General features: G+C 31.9%; 1 protein-coding gene across 8 annotated transcripts in view; it reads right to left on the bottom strand.

Annotated features, from left to right (window-relative positions):
- Positions 1–27,359, bottom strand: part of LOC129991361 (plexin-B-like) — a 454,065-nt gene that overhangs the window by 15,716 nt on the left and 410,990 nt on the right. For all 8 annotated transcript variants that reach the window (XM_056098226.1, XM_056098227.1, XM_056098225.1 and 5 more), the window contains 14 exons: positions 23,803–23,948; positions 23,522–23,624; positions 19,886–20,022; positions 18,893–19,069; positions 16,747–16,843; positions 13,428–13,715; positions 12,582–12,758; positions 10,711–10,954; positions 9,529–9,671; positions 5,100–5,233; positions 4,270–4,329; positions 2,825–2,899; positions 2,576–2,642; positions 695–841 (listed from right to left, as the gene is read on the bottom strand). In XM_056098226.1, the coding sequence (XP_055954201.1) occupies positions 695–841; positions 2,576–2,642; positions 2,825–2,899; positions 4,270–4,329; positions 5,100–5,233; positions 9,529–9,671; positions 10,711–10,954; positions 12,582–12,758; positions 13,428–13,715; positions 16,747–16,843; positions 18,893–19,069; positions 19,886–20,022; positions 23,522–23,624; positions 23,803–23,948 (1,995 nt within the window). The remainder of the gene's footprint in view (positions 1–694; positions 842–2,575; positions 2,643–2,824; positions 2,900–4,269; positions 4,330–5,099; positions 5,234–9,528; positions 9,672–10,710; positions 10,955–12,581; positions 12,759–13,427; positions 13,716–16,746; positions 16,844–18,892; positions 19,070–19,885; positions 20,023–23,521; positions 23,625–23,802; positions 23,949–27,359) is intronic.

Genomic DNA, 27,359 nt, shown 5'->3' with positions numbered 1-27,359 from the left:
TTTCAAACATTAAGCTTGGTTTTGCCTACGCTTACAAAGAAAATCTATATAGACATCCTGAAGGTCACCTAAGTTTCGACGGTTTATTTTTTAACAAACAAGAAATCTACAGAGTTTGAAAAAAAAATTTTTGGAGATATCTGTCTCTTTAAAACATGCAAGAACTCTTAAATGAGATTTCCATTATAATTCTTTGTAACAGTAATATCATTAAATAAAGTTCGTAGTGATTTTACCACTGCACCAAAAATTCAGATTCCATAAAAACATACGGTTCTTATCACACCGAAGCTGCAAATTTGCAATAGAAATTACCCCTGCTAAGTAAGCGAAGTGTCTGTTACAAATCTGTAAAGTGTTACAAATCATATTTTGTATTTTTCTTTCAAATTTATTTTGTCTTTTTCCCTTCCCTTAAATTAATTTTAAAGTAAATAGATAAATTCCGAATATCTGATTATTTGGCAAAATTCCTTTTCTAGTTAAAATCGTTTTCATTTATAAGCAAATTATTATTGGGGGGGGGGGGGTTGAGGTCGAAAACCCAATTACTTCACTAAATATTTCGTCCTCGCCGTTCATAGTAGAAATTTATTGCAATTTCGTGTTTAAATATGGTAATTGATGATATAAAACATCTGCCGAAAATAGGTTGCAAGGAAGAAATCTGAAATTATTAACAAGAAGTACTCACCACTATGGAATAGTCAATCTGCTCTCTAAGCAGCCGTTCCTCCGACAAAGAATATCGAGCATCGTGTGTGATGGCATCCACAGGGCCTTTCTCCACCTGATGCTTGATGGCGCTAAATAGAAGGAACAGCGAGCTACCGGCTTCGTTCTGTAAAAAAAAATATCATAAATGGAATATTTCACGGCACTGCATACAATAATTTATTCGTGTGAACCTTTTTACATTCTTCATTTAGAATTTAAGTGTTGAAGCAAAATTAAATACACTAGCACTTGTAAATGTTGAATGTTTCTTTCTATCTGCTAATCACCCCATTCGGAGAGTAATCTAATTAAAAATCCAGGTTGGAAATCACCTATAATACTTCATTAAAAGAGGAAGGAGCGCATAGGAATTAAAATATCAAGTTGTTCATGTCAATTTTTGAAGTTAAATATAGCGAGAATGCAAAAAATGTATAATATCTCAAGCCTAATTTATCATCTCCAAAGCAATGAAAATGTACAATACCTCAAGTCTAATTTATCATCTCTAAAGCAATTATTAGAATCGGATTAAGCTCTATAGTGATTCTTTAGCAGTACACAATTCGGAGTTACATTTCTCCAACTTTTATCGATTTTATTTTAAATCCAATAAAATCAATTTTTAAGAGATACATACCAGAAGAAACTGAAGTAACAAAATATTTAATGGAGGGTGCCCTCCAATTAGTTCCAGTATCTCGGGTAGGGAATATATATATATATATATATATTTAATTTTTGAAACAAAGTTGTAAAAGTTATAAATTTTTAATACTTAATTACGAAATTTAGTAGGATTGCCGACTCGTTTGTAAATAAGACAAATAAAGTCAGTAAAAATAAAAAGGCTGATTTCTATAATTTGAAGAATATTTAATTTGAATTTGAATACGTACATTACCATTATAAATCAAATAAAAGGACAAAATTCTCTGGGTTTTTGGGGCCTGTAGAAAGTTGCGGGACCCCCAAGGTATTTGCCTACTAGGTCTATGCAATTACCCAGCCTTTGCCAATCATGATGAATGGGGAGGATTTAATCTCATAACCCCCGGGGTGACATTACACTTGCTACGCCTATGGATAAAGAGTAACAATTGAATTTCACAGTACTAATAGGATTATAGAGTCAACGAAATCGACACAATTATTATCAATCGAAGAAGATGAAAAACTTTCTTCTCTGAATTTTAATAATTACTATATGATAGAAATCCGCAAAAAGTAGATAAGAACGTGATTTCAGAGATTCTGGAAAGATTTTACATACAAAAAGGGACATATTAACGGAAAAGCGGATATCGTACCAACAATACAAAACTTCCCAGTCATTACACACCAATTTTCGCAACCAGAGTGGAATCCAGAGTTCTATATCTGCAAAGGAAAGTCGCGATAGCAAAGCTCTGAAACCTGTTAATCACATTCGAAATTTCACCGGCGCAAGAGGACAGGAGGAAAAGAGATAAACACGTGCCTTCATCGTTGAAATTTTCATCAACTTTCCCGATACCCCCGCAGCACACTCCCATATTTTGATTACGCCGCTTTATTCTCTCGTGGAAATAGGGCTGGAAATGAGAACGAGACAGGCAAAGAAAAAAAAATACCTCGAGAAAATTGAAATTCCGAAAAGAATGTTAATGAAACACGACGAGAGATAAAATAAATTTCTCCCTGCACATCAGAAAACGCGACCTTCCCACTACTACTCTCTGCACCAAACGCTAATGACGTAGATTCGAAGTCTTTCTTTTCCCAGCGTCCGGCATTGAGCGATCACAAAATAAAAAATTTTTTTTTTCTCTGTCTTCAACAGCACACGATATAGATCGTAACGAGAAAGAGAGCTCACCTTCAGGTAGTCGTACATGCTGAGGGCCATCCAATTTGTTAGCATCTTCTCCACAACGGATTCGGTTCTGGAAATAGAAGAAGTAAAGGGATGAGATAGGACGAAAGAAAAAAAAAAAAAATGGGGGGAAAGACCATCGTCAGTTTCGCTAATTACGTTTGAAGTCGGCGAAAGTATAACGAGTGCCAATTAAAAGTGACTTAACGGGGCCTTTCCTAATTAAGATAACCGAAAAACGTTCCTTCTTACCTCCGTAACATGAGTTGAGGGTGCTTCGTATTCACCGATTTTTCTATCAGCTGCAGCAGCAAGGCTCGAAGAACACTGAAACAGAAGAACGCAAACTAAGTACTACATTGTGCATCGGATGGTGGCATCATGAAGAATTAGGCAGCATTTTTCTAATTATCACTCTAAAGTGGACAAAGCGGATTTGTTAAAAGTAAAGCCTTTAAAATTAATGGATGGAATGAGTGAGTGAATTGTTTTCGAACCGCAGGCACAGATTTGTCTAATTGATATAAATCATCCACTCGATGAAGGTGAAATTTGCCTTTTAGGCAGGCGGGTTGTGACAAAGGAGACTGGATTTTGATGTTCGCAGTTCTTAATCTTCAAACAATATGTGAAATGGAGAGTAGCTGAGGGCGGCACTTTGAGTTCTTTAAGGAATCTTTTATCTAGGCGATATTTTAATTACAAGAAAAGACGCGGGTGGGCGAGTTAATGAATACTTTGTCATCTAACCATGTTTTCAAAGCAGTTAAAGAGCACTTTGATTGTTAACCTTAAGTTGATCATTACCGTGATCTGCATGGTAATAGCGTAGCGACCAAGGATAAGAGGGAAGGTATAAATACCCCGGTTGTAAATCTTAAAGGGGAATATGACAAAACACTAAACTGTTGATTATATTAATATAAATAAACATGGATTTTTAAATCAAAATATATTAAAGCGAAAAACAACTAACTTCTACAACACTAATGTCATCATAAAATGTCAAAGTAATGAGGCAGTAATTAAAATTATTAACATAAATGAAAACATAGCAAAACAATCACTTCAAGAGCAAATAATTTTTCGAAAATTGATCTTTTAAATTGATCTCTCGATTGGGCACTTGTGATCCACGAACAATAGAGGGTTAGCGAAAGTAAATGCATCATAAAAGTGACTCAAAATGCACTTTTTTTGTAAGCTGGGGGGGGGGGTTAATTCTCGATATCCCTTTCACCTGTGGATATTCCAAACCCATACCCCCAAGTCGGGGAGGGAGTGATCTGAACATGATTCAATTTCTCACTTAGGAATCAGCAGATTTCTATGAGTGGATTGGGAACTACTACTTTAAATTGTTGTACTGAAATTTCGTTTTGAAATGACAGTAAGAGATGTTTGAGAGGAACTTATTTTTAACTTTAGCTTAATTTAGTTATATATTAAAGTTTTTTTAAAAAAAAGCAAAACGGCCTATTTAAGACAGACCTCGTAATTTTGGTCAACAAAAATACTTCGCTCTCCAATTGATAAACCAGGCCGCAGGCTGTTTGATTCAGATAAATAAATTTTAGCCAAGCATACATAAAAAATGTTTAATAAAATCGGTGTCGGATTAAAATATTTGAACCTCAGATTAAACTAATTGAAACATATAAGAAGAAAGAAAATAAAAGGAATTTAATATAACTTACTCAGTGGCATATTCCATTTTCTCCAAAAGAATGACCATTAAAAGTGAAGCAACATTCACCCTGCAAAAAAATACGTATAGAATTATTAAACAATTATTTAAAAAAGTTTCAATTGAAGTAATATATATATATGTAGTGAAATACAAAAGGAATTGTAATCCCTTTTAGACATAACTTTTAAAATTTTACAGGAAAAGTGTCATAAATCATTCTTTTCGAAGAGATATATCTTCAAAATTATAATTCAATTCACTTCAGTTTTAATAAAAAATTTCCCACTAAGATAGGTGATTAAGATCAGATTTATTGCAAATTTCTCTAAAAAACGCCAATATGATAGAATTGTCAAGCTTTCTTTCTAAAACAAGAATTTTTTTCGTTGTTTTCTATAATCTCACTCTAAAATCAAATTTGTCCTTTTGGATGAAGTCTTCATGGAGGAAAGAGCCTGTAATTATTTAGAAATTTGATAAGATAGTTTTAAAGAGTTAATTCAAGATTTAATCTATATTTATTTTTTTATATAAATTCTGAAATTTTGAACACTTTACTTCAGCCATATTACAAGAACTCGAAAAATGATTTTTTTTCTTCTAGAGTATCAGGAAAACTTTTTGAGGTCCTACTCCAACATAAAATAATTGGCACTACAAAATGAAGGAAATATCATAAAATTTTAATGAAATCTATTTGTAATTAAAATTCTTACTTCATTATTTTAGTATTCTTGCATAGAAATGTAGAAGAGTTTGAAAAAAAAAGTTAGTTAAGTTCTTATTAAATCAAGATGACAAAAATGAATAAAACGCACAGGAAAATCAATGGCATACCTGTCTCTAAAGCTAAAGGACTTCTGAACCTCCAAAGTTTTAATGAAAGTCAAAAGGAAGCATTTGTTGTTGATCAGTTGTTCAAACTGCGCCATGGCAACTTCACATGTACTATACATCCCATTTTGACGAAGCTACAAGAAAATACTTACATTAACTATGATGAGATAGATGTTAAATAAAAATTTTGGATTTAATAAATCGAAACAATGTTTTAATGTAAAGATAACTTTTTTCAATAATTTTTAAATTGAATTCTAAATAAAGGATATAATAAACAAAAGAAGATAAATTAAAAATTAATTTTAATATTGTAAAAATGATATTAAGAATTTCTATGAAAATAGGATTTTTAGTTCTAAGAAACATAATTTTTTTTAATGAAATATGAACCAGAGTGAATATTTTTCCCAAATCTTCCTTGCATATTTTCCAATAAATGCGTATTATTAAGTATATGACATTGGCAACAGTAATTACGAAAAAGTTTATTAGAGTGTGAAATTTAATCGCTGGATGCCAATAAAATACAAAGACCAGAGAACTGAATGCATAATTTTACCCTCATTTCTGGCCTAATAAAACCAAAATTTGATACAAAACTCAACTGTAGTGAAATTTTTAATTCTTTTTTAAAATATTTAATTCATGTCGAAAGTTTTAAGTTTTTAGATTTAAAACCGATAGATGGTCAACTCTTGACTGATTTAGTTCCAAATTTAATACATATGTGGAAGATTGTGATGAGCGAGGATAGAACCTGGGACCTTGTGGTTCGCAGCCGAGTAACAAGACCACAATACAAAAGCAAATGCCCGTGTAGCGTAGCTATTAACTGGCTCATAAACTTTCACTACAGACTCTCCCTCCAGTGAGTCAGAGGTGAGACGAACGATATGGCTGTTGAGTGGTGATGTAGTTAGCACTACACTTTAGATGTTAAATCTGTGTACCAAATTTCATTCGTCTAACTTTTTTGTTTTTGTAAATATTCTGCTAACTTATATTCGAACGATCGGGCGAACTTACTTCTTCTGCGTAGATTCCTTTCAAAATTTCACTGAAATCTACAATTTTGGTCTAAAATCAATTTATCAAAATTTTATAGCTCAAAGAATTTTTGAGTTATCTTATTCGTAGACAAGCATAATGCAAAAAATGTTATTTTTGAATTCAGGCAGATGTGAAATGTGAAAATTTTTCAAAATCTGCAATTTGAATTTTTTTTTTGTTTGATGATTACAATACTTTTCCTTTGTATAAAATGCTTATCTTTTTTTTATAAAGGCTATTTAGTTTAGAATTAGTTTTGGTTTCTTTTTTAATTACTACTTTAATGTCCTACTTAACACTAAAATTTTGGGAGACTAGCGTTTCAGCTTCAGTCGAATACTACATTCCAAACAAATTGAAGATTGAGCCAATGGCATAGTAAAAATAAATGCCCTTTAAGGCATATATATATACTCTTTACTATCAAGCCATTATGCCATGTTTGAGATTTTTAGCAAATTTAACGCATTCTAATCTTTTTGTGAATGCATCTTTGAGATACAAGACACGAAACTATGACTTTCTCTTATCAAGAACCTCAATTTTGTAAATTTTGATGATCGGAAAGATTTAAATATCTATACGGATGTAATCTTTAACTTCAGTCCGAACTATTGTTGGATTAATTCTAAAAATGATAGTAAGGTATGAATTACCATTTGCGTTACATACAGTACACACTATGTATTATGCTTTTGATACCGAATTCAGAACGAATCCATGGAGTAGCAGAACGAGGGGAACAGAGAATCTATGAGTCAGTCTCAGGGTTGGTATTCTATACCAATCCTGAGACTGGCTCATAGAGTCTCCAAGTGCATTTATACCGCTTTATCTAGAAGATCTATTAACACACCTTTAGAAAAAGTCACAATAGTTTGACAGAATAGTGAATGAGAGGAGCTGATAGCGTTTTTTTTTTAACTGTAAAAATTCTTCGGCAAATAGGTTAAAACAGAGGAATACTGTACACTTCGATTTTCACAAACCAAAACAAAACTGTAAGCACATATCTTTTTGTTTCGTATTATATGCTAAGACCAGCCCATAAAAAATGTGGCTAAACGTTCTAAAGAAGAAAAAAAAAAAAAACTCTAGTCCTTTTCTAAAATGCCAAGCTAGCTTCGAAAGCAATCTCAAATTCCACAGTTGCTGCCAGCAGCACGTATAATTGAGCAAGTAAGAGTACGAACAATCATATCTGTTTCGACTTTTCACAAGGAATTCAAAACTAAAAACTATCTTAACAAAACCAGAGTGGCAGCTGCCGCATCCTGTTTAACAATTCCGTACATATCCAACGACAAAGTTCTTACACAGCGGCACACCACCAGGAAAAGCACAACAGTCGCCAAGAAGTGGAAACAATTTTCATTAACAAGAATCCCTTTTCGATCCGTAATTGTGCTCACTGGAAGAAAAAGGCAATAACACTGTTGGCAGAAAGAGCCAGAGAGAACTCACGGAAAACCCTTCACTTCTTTATTTCCCTTATGTCAATATTAAAACGAGGGGGAAGTCTTTTTATTTTTTACCATCCATCCTGGAAAACCCTTCTCCAAGAGAGAGAGAGACACTCTTCGAAATTCCAAGCAGAAGAAGCGGGAAAAATCTTCCAACAATGGTCTCAGGGTGGAAAACGGAGACTGCATTCAAAGCGGCCACCTAACCGGATAAAGCGGCGGAAGTAATTAAATATCGGCTGCTGGTCTGGGACGTTTTGAATCTTGTTGTCTGCGGAGCAGGAATTTCAAGTCTGCTGCCGCAAAACGGATTAAAGGGGGGATGGAGGAGGGAGATCGAATCGATCCCCCCCCCCAAGTATACTGATAAAAGTTCGATAAAAGACGGTATATCTCAAGATAGAGTGGGAAAAGGAACCAAAACATTATAAATGAGTTCGTGGTACTGAGCAAAAGAGAGTGCAAATAGAGGCAGACGGTAATCAAAATAGGTGGATACTTAAGATTTCTTTTTTATTCATTTACGGCAACCACACTTCACACATAATTTACTTTCAGCGGTTCAGCAGATACATTTCATAAAAGAAACAAATTAAAAACTTTAACTTTCAGAATCCAAGCATGATGAATTATCTGACTGCCATAAAGTTGCTATATGTCAATACTTAACTTTTTTTGATTAAATGGAGATAAAATTTAAAGGAGAATTTTATATAATATGTAATTTAATTTAGAACTGAATAAAGATTTTTTTTAATGATTTCACATGACTAACGGAAGCAATAGCAGAATAAATTATTATTTTCAATGAGCACATTTTCTCATATCAGCATTTTCATAAACTAGGATGAATAAATTCAAATGCGATATTGTCTCAAAAATAATTTTGTTTAATTGTTGCTATAATGTTTATAGACTGGCATATTATCTGTAAATCGTGTGATACGACAAACACGATGAAAAAAAATCTTGCAAAAGCTACCAAATATGATAATAGGGTCTATTTGGATAGTAGACGCTCACTAAGAAAATGTTTTTGAATTAGACTTCTAGTTAAAAAAAGCAATTAAAATTTTAATATTTTGTTCACTAATTTCTTTGCATATTATAACAACAAAGCCATTTTCGTAGCACTTTAAAATAAAAAAAAAGTCTTATTAATTTTTATTCTATATACTATTTCTTAAATTTAAATAAATTTTTAAAATATTTGTAAATATTTTTATAACAATATTTTTCATTGTTGTATTTACTTAATTCATACTCAAGCTATAAATTTAACATGCACAAGATGCATAAACACAACGAATATTCGGTGATATCAGGTCTCGAATTTGTGATTTTCCGTTTCTATCATTAACCCAATGCATCTCCCCAATAAATATTACATATTTTAACTACTATCATATCATTGAGAACTATCATATCATTTTTTGAAACTATATTATAAGGACTATCTTGTCATGGACTTTTCAATTTTGAACAACGACAAGAATGACATGTGAACTCCTTTTCCACATTTCCGCACCATACCAGTGGGAGGATGTTTCTACAATGAGTTAATCTCACAATCCATACCTCATTGTACCTCACTTCTTGAATTCATACCTCATCATTCCCTAAGCCTCTATAGTTACCCTTAACTATTATTAATAATTACGTTAAAAGACAAATGCTTCTTCATAAATTCTTTTTTGAAAATTCATAAGCCGAACAGAATATTTATAAATTAAAAGCAAGAAATCCAGCTTGTCTGAGAAACTCATTATTAGACTTATTTATAATCTTTTCAAGAAGCACATAACCTTTCCAAGAAACTCATTAATATAAATTCGTCTTCTTGAAAAGATTATACGACAACAATTATAGAAAAAAAAAATGAAGAAAAATTCTCTAGCGAGGAAAGTACTAACCTTGGTTTCTTGCAAGAGGGGATGGTCGTATACTCCAGGGAAAAACACTTTCATCACGTATGTCCGATGATCCAATGTGGGAATACCGCATGTCTCTAAATCATTTGTCAAATCTGTCATATCTGTCTGCAGTTCAGCAAAAGCTTTAAGAAAAAGATTCGAGTAATGCATTTTTGCTCAAGTCATTTACAGATTTTGAAATATATATACTTTTTTCTTTTACACCACACACAAAAAAAAAAGCTAGAAAATTATCACGCACGCGGAATTAAATATCGATCCGATTTTCAGACATTACTGATTATTTTTTTACTGTATCCATCGCTTTGCAATCTGGAAATACATGGATTTGATTTCTTTCATTTCATTTTGTACTAAATTAGGAAATGATAGTCAGATTTATTTAGTGAGTTCTTCGTCTTCTTCATGAGCACAACAGCCCCCTGCAGACTTTGGGTGCCTTCAACCACGCGCATTTCCCAGCGCTTTCTATCCCCCGCAATTAACTTCCAGTTCTTTATCCTCAGAACACTCAGGTCTCTTTCCACATCATCCAGCCATCTAGTTGGAGATCTTCCTCTGGCCCAGAATCCCATAGGATTTTTAAAAGTGGATATTGTGAATTTAGTGAGATTAAGACACTTTTTGAAGCCATATGAAGATTACTTTGAATCAGAAGAACGATATCTAAAACCGACTCTTTTCTTTTCCAATTTCCACACCAAACCAGTAGGAAGATATTTGACTCTGATGGATCTGATTTTCACTAGGAATAATTTGTTTACTTCTTCAGAAATATTCATTCGTTATCAATTCTTTTATTTTTTTAAAGTAAATTAAACTGTACACTGAATTGAAAATTAAAATAGTACCATTTCGAAATTACATTAAGGCAATTAAATTGGGATGGTTTGAAAATACTGATTTCATACTTTAAAACAGCCATAAAAAGGTGGACACGAGCTGAATTGGCTTTTACATATAACACTAACGAATTAATTGTTCAATGTCCATGCATATGAACCATTTCTTATCGTTTTTTTTTTTTTTTTCATAACCAGGTCTAAAAGCCGAGATTCCGCCATTGAGTCTTCTCATAATGTTCAACGATATCAAAACTTACAATTTATTTCTATATCATCCTAAAAATTTTACTGAAAATAATCGCTGCAATTTACTCACCTTGTTTGCACTCGGATCTGACGCTGTTCTCGAGCGTATCCATCTGCAGCTGGATACGCTTATACTCTCTCTCAGCCTGCGAGTTCTTGTGTCTTAGCACAGCAAGGATGATGAGGCTGAAGAGCACCAGCACAGCACCACCAGCGGCTATACCACCCACAGCTTCTGGAGGTAATTCATACCTTTTCGCTACCTCGTACCGCAAATAACCGACTTCGAAACGAAGATTGCGTCCCACTCGGATCTGAAAAATAAGACACAAATTATGCATTCTCATTTTTAATGGAACTATATGTCTCTGTACTTAGAAGTGCGAAGATCTTCAATCAATCATCCTCAATCACGGAAGGAAAAAAATAAGTCGGACCAGTTGCAGGAAAACAGTAGGGAGGGAAAAAAAGAATATATTTGCCATATCGTTGATTTGTACAAATAAGTACAAAAGAAATCTTCGTTAGAGAATGAATTCAAATATAAACAAAGATCAAAAGAAAGGTAATAATAACAAAGACAATAAAAAAGTATACATAAATAATATATGAAATAAAATGAAACAAGCAAAAATAAATTAACTTTTTTTAATGCTTAATCCTTGTTTTCAATATTTCAGAATTGATAAAATTAAAATAGTTTCAAACGATCACTACAAAGTATTTAAAATCAAAGTATATACCTTTTTGAAGAATATATAAGTTATAATCTTAAATTAAATTCTTATAACTCCATTTATCATCTGAGTTATTAATTAATTAATTAATTATACCAAGATCAGTTAATTATTAATTAACTGATCTTGGTATAATTACAGCGAATACTTGTTAAGAATGCGAAGGATGCTCTTAATTTCCATCCTCCCACAATTGATTCCCGATATGGAAATATTCGAAAAAATATTCATAACTAGGGCAAAAAATTAAAAAAAAAAACAAAACAAAAAAAAAACAAAAAAAAATTAGCATTTTGTCTGTCCTCGATTTCATCAATCAAAAAATATTTTCTTCAGAAATTTTCAAAGAATTACCTATAAAACTAATTTCCTATTAAAGTGAATCAACCTAATCTTTTTGTAGCAATTATTGTAATCACTCAAAAGCTTTCTGTTTAAAATATTGGTATTTTTATTGAAATGATGCATTATTCAAAGTACTCGCCTAGAAATAAATTTAAAAAAATAGATTAGCTAATTTATTTTTCGAGAAATATAAATCGCAAAATTTCTAATTAGACAAAGAAATTTTAAATCACGTCATAGCTGTCTTTCACAAAAAAATCTGTGATAAAATCAAGACCATTAGGGTAATTAAAGATCCATACTTTTCAATCTTTAGGTCGTCGTCAAAAGGTGTAATATGAAAATATACTTGATTGAAATATATTTTGCTTTGACTTTATTTTATTAACTTATTATAGATTCATATAACGCATTTGATCAATCGATTCGATTAATTGACCTTCTTTATACGGGAAATCAAATTTTGACCTACTGACTGGTATTCATCACAAACATTCTAAAAATAGGAATATAATGCAGATGAGGTAATTAAGCAAAATATGTTTACTACAATGTCCTTGCATGATAAGATAAACAGGGAATTATGAAATCCTAATTTGAAGTTTTTCTACAAATTATGATGCAAATTTTATCTTAAAAATGTTTTTAAATGATCAAGCATATTTTAAAATCATAAATATTAGAAAAAGTTTAGTTATTCTGAAATTCCATATGGCAATATAATAAAAATGTCATGCAGATACTACCAAAAAAGTGTTTTAAATTTAAAGTATTCACAGATGCAAAAAAAAAAAAATGAGCCAATTAAAAAAAATGGATTATTTCAAAAGATATTATGGGATCAAGCAAATGAACTTACCACCACCATTGGCAGTCCGCTCTCCGTCCGACGTCCTATTTCATCAGTTCCAGCAGGTTGAACCTCAGGTGGAACACAAACAAGTTGGGTCGAAGCTAAAGAAGTCAAATTACACGGACGAGTACCAATAGTAACATTTACTTCCGATTCCGTGCTGGCTAAACGCAGATTTTCGCCCTGTAATAGTAAGAGAAAATAGCAATTAATTGAGATACCGGCCTAGAAAATAAAATAGATAATAACGAGGGTTTCACAGAGTAGTTACAAAAGAAAGGATCGATAAAATGAAGTTACTTTATTGGAAGAGGAAAACATTTTTAAAGCAGCAAGTACAAGCCAAAAGTAATCAATGGATAACGGTTCGATACCATGGCCATCTACTATCCGTAACGAGCAATGCCACCGAATTTTTCTTTTTGTCACTATGCTAGTTACATTATGAGGTCGTTATTTCAGGCTATTTGACCAATTTCTTTTCAGTGCAGCTTTATATATGGCTTTATATTATTTTTAAAGAATACGCGCAATTTTTTAAAAACCTGTATATACAAGTTTTGTGACAAATAAATATCTGTAATAATATATACGCACATAGCTCTGTATTTTGGATTCATCCTTATCGCGTAATATTTAATTCTGAGAGAATGGGTTAAATATAATGACCCATTGATCGGGTAAATTTAAATTTTGAATATTTTAGACGGATTTAAAAAAAAATGAGCCAAATAATAATAAACATTTTTGATTTTTAACTCTAAAAAAGGTATTCGGAATAACCCAATGGCATTTAGCATACAAATGAAGTTCATCAAGAATCATATTGTACAAGATAAAATGCAGACCTACCTCGATAACGAGGGATTCGCCTTTGTAAAGTTTGATTGCGTCTTCCTCGAAGCTGAAGAATTTTGGATCGGAAACATAAGTAAGGTCCGAATGGAGGCTTGGGAAAGAATCTTGCAAAGATCGGACGCTTTCAACGCCATCCATTATGAATCCAATGCGAAGTTTCAGTAAGTGGTCAGAACTCTCTTCGGCCATGTAGTCGGCCTGAGCTAACTGCCACTTGGAAGCAGAACCGGACACGGAAGGTGAAGGGCATACCATCAGATGGTCTGATCGGACTTCACAAATCTGGAGAATCAAATACTTATAAATTATTCAATCCTGGAACATACGAATCAAGTGCGTTATTCCAATAAAATAGTTCACTCATTAGAAACTTTGTGTATTCTTTAACTGAAATCCTGTAATCGCTTACTTTTGTCCCATAAACTGTTTTTGTTTTGTTTAATTTTGGATATTTATTAAGGTGTTTATTATATTGTTTGCCAACGGATTCAAAAAGCCTTTAAGCTTTTGCGTATGCGTTAGGATGGGTTTAAATTTACAAAATAGGGGTAAGGGGAAAGATGAAAGGAGGAGATCTTTACATTTAACAATAAAGAAAATTCTAGAAATGCGCACATCATTCTGCGTTTCACCCCTTGTGAGATAGAATCGTCGAAATGTGAATACTGAAAAGAACAGTAGTTTGGTGGGTGTGATGTAAGAAATGAGCAATATCTGACGAGTGTATTTTGATAAGTTAGGAGATGAACATGAATATAAATTTGCCAAATTTAAATGCGTTTTGTTTCTTCTCAGAACCAAATTCACGAACAAAACTGCAACAAGAAAAAACATACTCCGAATTTAACGTTGTCGTATTTATTACAACCCTATAATTTCTGAAATGCCCGCTTTAAGTGCACTAATTTTTTTCCTCTCAACTAATGTTTTCTTCTGCATATGGTGGAAGGCCAACTCGTGAGACATACTGTAGCTCTTTTAATCATTATGTTCTTGATCTATACTCATACTCTTTTAATCTCATATATATCTCTATACTCATACTCTTTTAATCTCATATATATCTCTATACTCATACTCTTTTAATCATTATGTTCTTGATCTATAAAATTTTAGTCTTATCGCCTTATTTTAGCTTATTTAAACAAAATTTAAATAGAGACATTATTTGGTTCCTAAATAAAATTACTTAAAAGACATTGTTCCCTAAACAAAATTACTTGAGAGACATTGTTCCCTAAATAAAATTACTTGGGAGACATTGTTTCCTAAATAAAATTACTTGAGATACATTGTTTCCTAAATAAAATTACTTGAGATGCATTGTTTCCTAAATAAAATTATTTGTGAGACATTGTTCCATAAATAAAATTATTTGACAGATATTGTTCCCAAAATAAAATTATTTGAGATATATTGTTTCTCAAATGAAATTACTTGAGAGACATTGTTTCCTACGTAAAATTACTTGAGTCTTTGTTTCAAATACTGTTTAAACATAAATTTAAAAAAATATTTAAGCCCTTAATTATATGTTTTTAGGTTTCCCAAAATTCTCAAAATATAAATCACGCCTTACACATTTTTTATAAAAATAATTTTGTGTTTAATTAAACAAAATTTTAAATTACAAACTCATGCTACATTGTAGCACAAACTGAATACAAAATATTTCCGATGCACAGAAATTCCTATTCGCGGATATATTAGAAGATTAAAAGTTTTTCAGATCATTATTAAATTGAGTGAAAACTTCGCAAAATGAACATCCTGCAGAAATTGATCTTCTTTCCCATTTATCAAGTGGCAGAGGAGGAAAACTTACCAAGACTCGCCCAAATTGCACGATTCTATCATTCAATACTAGCCTTGCGTAACTAACAAGTTCTAGACTCACTGCAAAGACTAATACATCACTGCAGAAGGTAAGAATGGAAAATCAAAAAATCGATGGAAACGTTCACGGAAGATATGTCGTCATTTTATTTGGCAGAGGGTAATTTGTCTTCGTTCTTTCGGTGACAAGGGTTCTCAGGGTGCCTTGCCTTCGCAGAGCCTTACATTTGATAAATATTTTATATCAGTTTTACGGCCACTACAATTCATCTGCGGGGAAGAGGGTATAGCAGCGGTGTTCGAGGAGGGCGTTAATTTTATTTGTAGCACGAAATAGTTTCGGTGTCAATTAATTGTCTTTCAAGAGCGTAAAGTAGTGTGAAAAAAATGCAATAAACTGAAGTTTATTGATGAGTTAGAAAAAGTTATTTAAAACTTGGGAAAATATTCGTAGGTTAGTGATTTTTTAAAAAGATTCAATGCATTTTGCATGAAATATTTTTAGTAAACTATTGTAAAAAGAAAAATGTTTCCAAATAGGTGTACAAATATATACAATAATAAAAAAAAGAACGAATATTTTCAAACTTTTCCAAGCCATCGTTTAAATTAACACCGGAATTTTTAGTATTAGCACTTTGTCTTTCATTAAATTAATTAATTAGTTTTTGAATAATAATATCAATTTCCACCTTTAATAAAATTCCTTTTTATTAAAGTTAAAATTATAAATTTTAGTTAATAAATAAGGTGAATGTACTAAATATGTGTATTCGGTTTTTGAAATTGCTGCTTGCTCGATTTACATAAATTTCAGTAAGTTTAAATTGGAAACAAAGATGAATGCTTACAATCTAAACTTAACAAATATTTAATAATAATAGCTTTAGTAAGGACTTACTGTTGAACAAAATACTTAACTGTTGAATATTAAGTTTCCAATATTATCTTTATCTATTCATAATTTATAAATTATCGTAAATACTTTGTATATCGAACTTGAGAGAGGTATGATTTAAAAAATTCGTCCAATTTTGTTTTTATTAAATATAGTCAAATTGACTTTATCAAGTTATATACATCAAGTGAAGCAATTCTTTTTTATTTGTTATTATTTTGAGTTATTTAATAAATATTCATAATAAAGTTTCTAAATACTGTTGTCCAATACTGTTGCAATATTAAAAATATATTACAATTCAATATGATGCGCATTTTAACACTTTACAGCAAACTTAACCTCCCAAACTTACTAGAAACACAGCACTAAGTTTAATGCTGATATCTGATTTATGAGCTTTTGTGGGTTCTTATGGGTTTATAAAAAAAGTCCACTATCGCTTACAATCCTTTGCAAATCACCGCTTATTATGGTGATAATGCAAATTTGCGGGTATCGAGGACTTCCGATCTCAATCCTGGTGAGCGTTCCAAGATTCGAGTAACTGATAGAGTAATAACACAGAGGAAAGCATACCGTTTCGTTGACGAGGCTATCATTGAAGTAGACCACCATTCGAGGCTGCTGAACAGGCAGGAAGTTGACACCGCTCACGGTGACGGCTCGTCCCCCGCTGCAAAATCAAACAAGAAACACGCCGCCGTCAGCAAATATTCATCACAATCGTCACAATTAAAGTAAAGCGGAAAAGCAGAACATAAAGGAGCAGGGTAATTTGCCCCGAATTGAGCCACGTATCTCCCCCTAAATTGATCTCTCTTCCCACCCAATTCGAGGGTGAGTCATTTACCCCGTCATCCATCACGCTAGGCCCTGCCAACACCCCTACCCTTTTCCAACGAAAAGGGTTGAAGTACCGGCGCGACGGACCGTTGCGATGCAATGCAACGCCCGACATTACAACCAAATTGATAACGCTCGAGGGTCTGCAACGATGTTGTTTCTGTATTCAGCATAAGAAGGTATCTACTTATTAGTTCGTGGATTTCTGTTCTGTTCTGCTCCTATGGTGCATCGAAAAGTTTAATTTTATGCATTGTTATAGGTATATCCACGCACTTTTATTTAACTAGATTTGATTCATATTTCTAAAAATGGGATTTTGCAATGGTCCATTCTTTGTTCACTCCTTTCCAGATTTACCATTTTTCAAATTCTGCACAATAACAATATTTTTATATTTTATTTATTTAGTTATTAATAAATTGTTTAGTTTTATTTTAATTTTGGTTTCTTAAGAGAGATAGCATCTGTTCAATTTTAAAAAATTGAATTTAAGATTCAACCGTGTTTATAAAAATGAATTGTAGGTTAAAGACTAATAAATAAATTAATTAATTAAATTTATTACATACTCATTTAGATTTTGATTTTTGATTAATATTTTTTTTTTTTTTTTGGTGTAAATTGCTTTCTTCTTCCTGTTGCAGAAATTGCCAGAATATGAGACAAGTTAACAGGAACCTCGTTGTGTTTAGTTGAACTATCTTAAATATGAATTTGATGCAATAAAAAAAATAATCGATGCTTTTAAAAAGAATTATAATTTTAAGCATTAGCGATACATATTCTATGTAAGAAGCAATTATATTTAAAATAAATGGCGAAATTGCGTAATATATAAAAAATCAAGTATTATATTATTCCCTTGTAATCCGGTTGCTTGGAAGGGCGGTATCACTGTAACGATTATTTTTTTTCACTGCATTACACCAAACTTTGTTGGAAAGCAACTTTTACAAAATGGCAGTTCAAGCTTAATAGAGAAGAGGCGACGCAAAAATTTATTAATTTGACGACATTTGGCAATCTCTCTTCGAAATTCTTTATTGGGTTAAAAAGCCAAAATTAAATTGACTTACTTTTAGGCATTGTCATATATATTTTGAATATTTACTTATATTTATATCCATGCACATCCAGATTGGAAAGTTGCTGCACATGGTATGTTTTTTTTTTCTTTTTTTATGCAATAGAAAGATCCTCTTTGCAAAGCAGCTCTTACAAAGTAACCTATTTAAGACTTAGCAGAAAAGTTGAAATTTCGATACTATAAGTCGAAATAGCTACTTAGGTACCTTTTTTGTTTATTTCGTCGAACTTCGAACCAACAGAAGATATCAAAATTACAGTAACATTAATAAATTTTGTGCAGTTAAGAAAATATGACTTTTCATCTAGACTTTTTATAAATTCGAATATTCGAATATTTTATTCGGATAAGCATGAAAGGATTTCGAAGAAACTCGGTTCAAATGGGAACTAGGCAATTATAGAATTCTAGTTCAGGTGAAGATTTTTAAATTTGCGACGATTCCCATTGCAGCCTGTTTTTTTAAATCTTCTTGACTTGGACAACTGTTTTGCTTCCATGCTCTTTATATCATGGCAAGGTTTTATATTTCTTATACGCTTGCAATTATTTTGTTTCTCATCTTCACTAAGATAGTACGATTGTCAACGCCTTGAATTCTACTTATTTGGTCATTTGCCTTAGATTAAGATAAGATTAATAATTACATATTTCTCTTTTAAAGTATAATACGAATATTTTCACATTATTTTTCATTCGCAGAAAAGAAAAGTATACTTAATATATAATTAACTGGGCAAAAATAGAAGTAATTAAATATCTCCAGAAAAAGAAAGAAACAATAATCACCTCACAAAACTTTTCAAAGGAGTAATTTTCTTAACGATTGGATCATCTCTGTAGACAAAAGGATTGGGAAGGGTTAACAGCGCGTTGTCCACCGATAATCGTAGTAGACTCACGTTATAGGACGGAATGGGGCTTTTGGTCGTGCGACAGCTGATCTGGCTGTTGCTGGCCAACGTCCTGAAAAAAAAAATACGTTCATAAAGTTAAAACTTAAGTTTATTAAGTAAAAAAAAAAATCTATTCTGAAAATCACAACAATATAATACAATATATAAAATTAATAATTTCAGCAGTTCAAAAAATAGAAAGATAAACTTTAAAGCGTTGTGGCATTTCTGTCTCAAAATATATGGTTTAATCAAAAAAGAAAAAGTCACGGAAATTTCCTGATAATGCATTTGGTTGCAGAAATTATCGAACATTTGTTTTACGTTATATTAAATTTAAGTAAATATTAGTTATTTTCAGAAGCAGGTTTCGTTCGAATTGTCCCAGTAAATTCGATTAACGATTCAAAGATGCAACTGTTTTCAAGTTGAAGAGCCAGCGCATTTTCTGATTAAAAATAGGAATGTGTGTCCTAGCAGTCCTAGTGCTGGGTTTTTATGAAGTTTCAATTTATCCATATTTGATTTTTTGTTTTCTGAGGATGGCACAATAGTTAGTCACATATTTCACACTGTCAAGATAAGTTTATATTTTACACTGATCAGAAAATTTCAAAAAAACCTCTTTGCTAAAGTAATGACCTTGGAAACGGGTTTTTTTCCCCATCGCCACCGAAATGCAGAGCATCATCATTCAAAATTACCCTACGAAGCCATTTACTATAAAAATTTAAATTATCATTCAAAATGGTTAGGTAGCAGCCGTTTACTACAAAAATCTAATGAGTAAAATAACTTTCCCATCAGGTTCGATCTAATAAATTCCAGAATCTCTCAGTTTTATCCAGACATTTTGAAACACTCTGTATAGAAATGTAATGCTTACCTGTCTACTTCACAAGGAATATCATCGAGTAGAACTTGGAGTTGGCTACCAACATTCAGATTAGCACCGATAAGATACAATCTCGTTCCCCCTGATTGGGGACCTTTGTTTGGATGAACCCGGGATAGCTCCACCACCTACAAGAAGGACAGAAGTTAATGATTTTTCCGTCTGTCTGTGACAAAGATAACTTAAAAAGGGTTTGAGCTAGACAGGCAGAATTTAGTATACAGTCTTTAGCCTAAATTTGTAAATTTCAATCAAATTTTGAGAAAAATTTGCTCACAGCAAGTCGGTCTGTCCTGCTGTTTGAATATAAGTTAAAATGATAAATATAAAACAAAGAGAGCTAGGTAAATAAAATTTCGTATACAGATTTTTCATTTATATTGTAGACACCTATCAAATTTTGAGCCAAATCTAACAAAGGGTTAACCGTCTGTCAGACTGCACTTTCAGAAATATGTAAATGCGATATTATAAAACACACTGATTTAATTATAGTAAGGAATTTGCGACAACAAGTGCAGTTCTCTGTTAATTTTAATCAGTTTAATCAAACTAATCCAAAATTCAAATTCGATTTTTGGATAATATACTTATTACAGAAATTAATCGCCAAAAATAGCTTAGAATGACACGATGGATTCAATAAAAATGCTAAATTCCTGCCAAAGGTAAATATTTCGTAACTATTATACGCCAATATCAGGCAAGGCGTTCTTTGGGATAAAACTTGATCAGAGAATTTACGAGAAAGTTTTAAGGAGACTACTCCCGCTGGCTTGCATATTTAAGCACTTTTAGACTAATATAGTTGAAAACTTCCCTCTCGCGATTTCACTTATATAGAGGGTGGAATCTCAATCCTTTCGTATTGCCTTAATATACCAATGAAAATGAACAAGCGATACACAAATTTTATGTTAAATACAATTACTAGGAAAATTCTTAAGAAATAAATACAAGACGCGTTTCTTAAATTTTCGAAGATAAACAATGTTGTCACACCGGCGCGTAAAATCTGAAATAATATATTTTGATAATTCTAAAGCATCTTTTCAAACAAATAAAATGAATTTTTTTTTTTAAATCAAGACAACACAACTTCCGATCAGCAATTTCGATGCAATAGAAAGAAAACCGAAAAGCAGTACACTTGTTCACGACTTTTTTCGGTGACCTCGGAGATCAATCAGTACATTTCACATTTACAGAATGCGAAGTACGAGCGTAAAAAGAGGGAGATACCTTTCCACTTCGGATCTTTATTACATACCGAGCGAAAGTCATTACTAAGATTAAGTCTGCGGCTTCACCAATTTAGTAATTCACTCTCACCCCCCATGCACCCCGCTTTTCTGCAAGTACCCAAAAGGGGCGGATGCAGAACGGGAAAAAAATAAGTTAAAAAAAAAATCATTGCGAAAAAAAAAAAAAAATAGAAAAGCGTGGAGAAATGCAGCATTTTCGATCAAACTTTCAAATTCGCATTAGCTTTTACTTAACCGGCCTTTTTTTAAACTATTATCATACACGAGTGCCATGTTCCTCCAGATTGTGGGTTACAGAGGGAAAGAAAATAATAATAATATTAATAATAAATAATAAAAGTAAAAATAGTAAGATAAAAATATCCGAGTAGGGGGCTTTCAGTCTATTTTGTTCGGTTCCCGTTTTTTAATGCTTAATTTAAGTAAGCATAGACCACGCCTTCTACTTTTCGATTTAAACTTTTAATGAGGTTTTCTTTCTTTTTTTCTAATTTTTTTCGCTCCCTTTTTTTACAACCAGTGCGCCTTTATTTTATTTATCGTTTACGGAAATTTTTTCTCTCTACTACTGCTGCTGCAGCTTTTTGCACACAAAATTTTTATTTTCATTTTATTCTAACCCTTATTATTTTCTTTTTAATTTCATCCCGGCGGAGCTGGAAATTAATTATCTTTTCAGCTTCTTGTTGACTCGTTATCCAATTAGAAGAGGAAGTTGATCGTTCTCTTTTCGTTAAAATCAGACTTTTCCGCCCAGAAAACGGTCGTTTCCGAATCAACGGCGCTTTTGCCGCAGGTCGCTTTGCCGCGCGTCGCTTTCATTGCCTCCTTTTGCCTCTTTTACGACTGGAAGAATTAGTCGATTTTTTTCCCTTCTGCCTGCCTTCTTTCAAATGGCTGCAGAAAAAGGGGAGAAGCATAGAAAAAAAAATATCGAATTAATTTTTACTCAATGCTCAGCGGCTGATGTAACGCCAAGAAGGCCGCTTAATTTGAATCAAAAAGGAATAATGTTTTTTAAAAAAAAGTCTTTCAATTATCAGTGTCGTTTATTACCTTTTGCGAAAAAGTACCCGATGTATTCTTTTCTCTTAATCGTTATTTGGAGCGAATGTTTATTTTATTGTGTGCTTACAGATCCGCGACTGAATAAGGCTGACTACATGAATTTATATTCTATTACGAAAAACTTCATGTTTATTTAATGATAATATAATACTAAACAGATAAAAAAAGAGGAATAAAGATTTAAAAAAAGACTGCTGTATTTATAGTTTGGAATACAATTATATTAATAACACGCGTGTGAAAAAGAAAAAGAAGAATCTTTTTTTTTTTATCGGGACATTTCTGCTGTCATTAAGAAATCAGGTTCTTGTTCAAATTTTATTACGAATGGAAATTCTATGAAGACATAAAAATCGGATCTAACAGCTTCTAAAGTCGAATGCAGTAATTAAAAATGTGTTTAATATGGTAAAAGGACAATGCTTCGTAAATATTTATATTTTAATCATTTTACTACTGCCTCCCAATACATTAATAGACACTAGAGTATGCAAAAAACTCGTTACGGCTGAATTTTGCAGTTTCGTTCCTCTAGCATTAAATTGCACGATTGTGACACTAATCCGATTTCTTAAAATTATTGTTTTCTGCTTCATTCAAATATTTAAAAAAAAAATCAAACAACGCTTTTTAATTTTTGTGGAATATCTGGTTACTCAGAATTTAAGTTCCCCATACTATAAATGTTCCAAGAGAAGTTATATATTATGTGAAACACATGCATCTAAAATAAATACCTACTTAGCAAAATTTCTTCAGCAGAATTCATATAGCTTCGAAAGGCAAAAACTTTTTCTTCGAAACTATATGAATTCTGAACGCGTTCCGTTATCTTTTTTCCCCCTAGCCTCTTTATACTGCTACATTCGACGCTCTAATAATAGAATAAACTAAAAGTTTATAATTAAATGCATGAAAAACTTGCAATTACTTTCATCAAAAAATGAATCATCATAAAGATGAATGAAAGTTTCATTTAAAGAACTTTCTGTCAGTTTATTTCCTAGAAAACGGAAAAATAATAAATAAAAAAAATGATGCACCAGCTCTCAGTTATATATTATTTTGGAGCTTCACTTTTTCTTATAGTTGACGTGCCATATGGCCGTAGTAGTTAAAACATTTAATAAATGTGATACAAAATCGAATAAATTCCCTTATTTACTTTTTTTTTTTGCACAAAAACTAATTAGTGACTCGCTACAGTTTACAACACAACTCTGATTCAACTTTAGCTTTACGTATGAAATAGTTCATTAGATCTGACACAACAGAGTGGTAAAATGTTTCTTACCTTGTAGAAGAACCTTTCATTTGCTAGAGTGAGTCCTGCTTTGTTTCCCACGACAACTTCAGCCGCCATGGGACCAGCACTGGCTCCGGTTCGACAAACAACTCTGAAAGAAATACGAAATACAAAATTTATTTTCACTTCAACAGTAATGATGATGTATTAAAATTCAATAAAATCATCGATGTGAATAGTCAGAAGCAATTAATTGCTAATTAAATTGAAATAATAATAAGTTGGTTGAAACATTCAAGTAATACAAATTCCGATTGTTTAAGAATTACCTGACGGAGACGGAGTACTCCACCAGGATGCAGGGAATTCCTCCAATGGTAATGTTGTCCCGGATTTCTTCTTCACTAGTCCCCAAATTACTGCCCTCGATCGTCACGAGGGTGCCGCCTTCGATGGGTCCACTCAAAGGATGAATCTGAAAAAAAAAAAAAAAAAAAATACACCGTATTATTTTGATCTTATATTAATGTGAAACTGCACTTCAGAAATGATTAAGCTGGCGTGTTCTCAGTGCTTACATTGCAGGATATATTTTTCAATTGTTTATTACAAAAATAAATGAGCTATACTTAAAAACGTTTCACGATCGACTTTGTAATAATCAGTGATGTTAATAATCTTTTATTTTCTCTTAAAATTCAAGAGAAAATAAAAGATTGAATAGAAGTGTGATGTTTAAAAGGAAAACCAAACTTTGAATACTTAGCTATGAGGAATTATCATTATCACGCTTAGCTAATTTTATAAGATTTCATTCCAAACTTTTAGATTTCTCAGGAGATAATAACATAACTTTAAGACAAATATAAATTTTTAATTAATTTCTCGCAAAGAACAAATTTTTGTATTAGTAAATTAGTTATAAAAGATGAAACGGCATTTCGGGACGAAACAACGACAAAGTTATTGACAATCACATAAAGACAGAGAAATCAGATGAAATAAAAACAAGTTAAAATAGATATTTTAACTAAGAACAAGATGATAACTTGACAAGAAGATAAAGAGATGCAGAATTCGATGAGAATTCAATGCTTCAAGCTAAATATTAAATTTAAATCCAAGCGGTGTTTCTTCAGCATTTTCTATTTTTAATCCCAATAAAATGTATGTAATTAAATGCTGAGAGAGAATAGTTATTTTCATAAAACAATATTCTAAACTAATAATTTCTTTTATTTTTCCGTGTATTCAAAAATTTTAAAAAATGCATTGATTAAAGTCATAAGTCTCTAAAATGTTCTTGTGTAATCAACAAAATTCTTGTATGTCATTTGATATCACAGTCAGAAGACAAATTTAATAGTCGTATCATCTAATTGCAAGTAGATGACATGACCATTAGAGCATTTAATGTCTCTGCTGTACAGAGATGCCGAAATCCTGTAGAGCAATTAAATCTTTCTCCTCTAGCAAATTATACCACGGATTCCAAACTGGCATGGCAACATCAGATATTGCCATGCCAGGAGCATGAATTAATTTGATTGCCATGTGAGCAATTCTAAAGAAATTCTGATCATATCCTCTAGGCCAAAGAACAAAAACTAAGAGACAAAAAATTTTCCAAAACAAATTAATTGCAAAAGAATTAAATACTTTAATGCCGATAATAACCTCAATCCATTTCGATTATTGTCTTATCTTCTGATACCACATCTCTAGACAAACAGTTTAAAATTCGCAGCTAGTACCGGACATTTTCCGAGAGAAAAACTCATTATCGAAATTCCACCAATGTTTCCAGTCGGAGCCGTGACAAAGAAGGGAAAAAATCCCTTAAGAAACGTTGGAAAAGAAGAAGAAAATAAAGCTTATCCCCCAAGAAAAGGAATGGAAAAAGACGAATGAGCAGCGATTAAAAACGTCTTCTAGCACTCAATCTGGCCATCTTCTTAATGGACCAAGAAGCGGTAACCTTGCTTCCTGGTATAATCCTATCCTACCAAGTTGCTCTTCTCATTCCTTCTCCCCATTCTTACCTAAGACCCTTGTTTCTTTCTCAGTAACGGAAAGAGACCGGACAGTGTAAGAGATAAAAAAAATCCAATTGATAGGCCCTCACTTAAGTTGAACTTTTAAAAGAGTAAGTTATAATAAAAAGAGAGGGGGAATTTTCCAGACGAATTTAGTTGCGTGGATGAAAGTTTTACTTGTTATTTGCGAACAGAAGAGAATTTTTTTTAAAGAAAAATAAATACGTTTATTCATTAAAGAAAAATTGTCGGTGTTGTGTCTGTGAGTGAGTAGGGATGGGAAAACAGAGTCTGTTTTCTGGGAAAGAGCATATCCAATCATTTTAAGTGATTGGACACTAAACGGTACTTTGTTCGAGTTAAGATTGCAGACGATGCGAAAATGAAGTAAAAAATTGGATATTTACCGAGACTATTAACACGCGTTAGATTAATATTTGAGAAATGAGCAAGATATATTTTTAAATTCCATCATTAATGAAAATTTTTCAAAAACATTTTCTATACGTTATTACAGGGATTTGCGATTTATTTTGAGCACTATCATTTCCAGAATTTCTAAGAATTTAGTTTTTTCTTTTTCCCAAAACATGCGATTTCTGGGATTCTTATTTCCATGAAAGAAGTAAAAATAAATACACGGAAAAATGTACTGAAAAGCATAGATAAGAATTTTAATATATTTTTCACTTGTTTAGAAATACCAGAAATAGGAGAGTGATGTTTCTAAGAATTATTAGTTAACGAAGCAGTGTTTCGTCGAACTTGCTGTTAATCCAAATATAAGAACTATAAAACAAATGCTTGTTTTTATGATCTTTTTAGAAACAAAATTTTGTTTTCTTTTTCTTTGCAGCTACCTTCACAATTATTTTAAAAGGAACAAACATGGAAATGAAATGGGGAAAAAAAGATTACTGTAAACATTTTTAAATATAGTTAAAAATAATAGCATGCAATATAATATTAAAAAAGTCTTTGCAAATATTATTCTTTTTTCTCATCGTAAAAAGAAAAAAAAATATTTAGACAAATTATCACTTTATACATGTATTCTCGGTTTAAAATTCTGGATACATTTAGATATTAAAACTCACACACCGCATTTTAATCCTTAACTTTTTATATTTTTTAATTATGTTTCAAACGCCATGGACAGAAACGTATCAAAATGTGTTTTTCGTAATCGAAGGCAGTGGCGTTTCGATTGGGAGGCAAGGTAAAGAATCGGGCGAAAGTCTTGTGGCACCATCAGGGCAAAACATTAATGTTTTTATTATATCAATTTTTTTTATATGAAATAGCATGAAAAAAATAACGCATGCTACGGCACTAACTATATTTATTAAACCATTGATGGCGACTAGAGGCAAAAAAAGAAAAAAAAAATATGCTCCAGACGTCAGTTACTTTCATTACGCTACTGTTGAAAGAACATGAACATCCAAATATATCAAAATAGGTCAGTTTCTTTTCGATTATATTACATTATTTCCACGCACTTGGCAAAAAAAAAAAAAAAAAAAAATGCCATGAAGACTTTTTTTTTTCAGATGAATTTTGGCGTATTTTCGGCGACAAATATATATATATATATATATATATATATATATATATATATATTGCGACATCTTTTTATTATTCAGAATTTTTTTAATGGCGCAATCTTTTAAAATTCAAGAATTACTTAGAAGGGAAAAAAAAAATAGTAACAGAATTATATTTTTAATCACTTTAGGAATGGTGTGAATATATCCCATGCTATTGAAGGGGGTGGGATGGCACTGGAAATGTGGCGGCAAAATAAGCATTGCCGAGCGTTGGGAAAAATTTTCGGGATCTCGGAAAAT

This window comes from Argiope bruennichi, chromosome 2 (assembly GCF_947563725.1).
Source record: "Argiope bruennichi chromosome 2, qqArgBrue1.1, whole genome shotgun sequence".
NCBI classification, from domain to species: domain Eukaryota; kingdom Metazoa; phylum Arthropoda; class Arachnida; order Araneae; family Araneidae; genus Argiope; species Argiope bruennichi.
The sequence above is the reverse complement of the archived record's forward strand: the minus strand, read 5'-3'. Positions and strand labels throughout refer to the sequence as shown.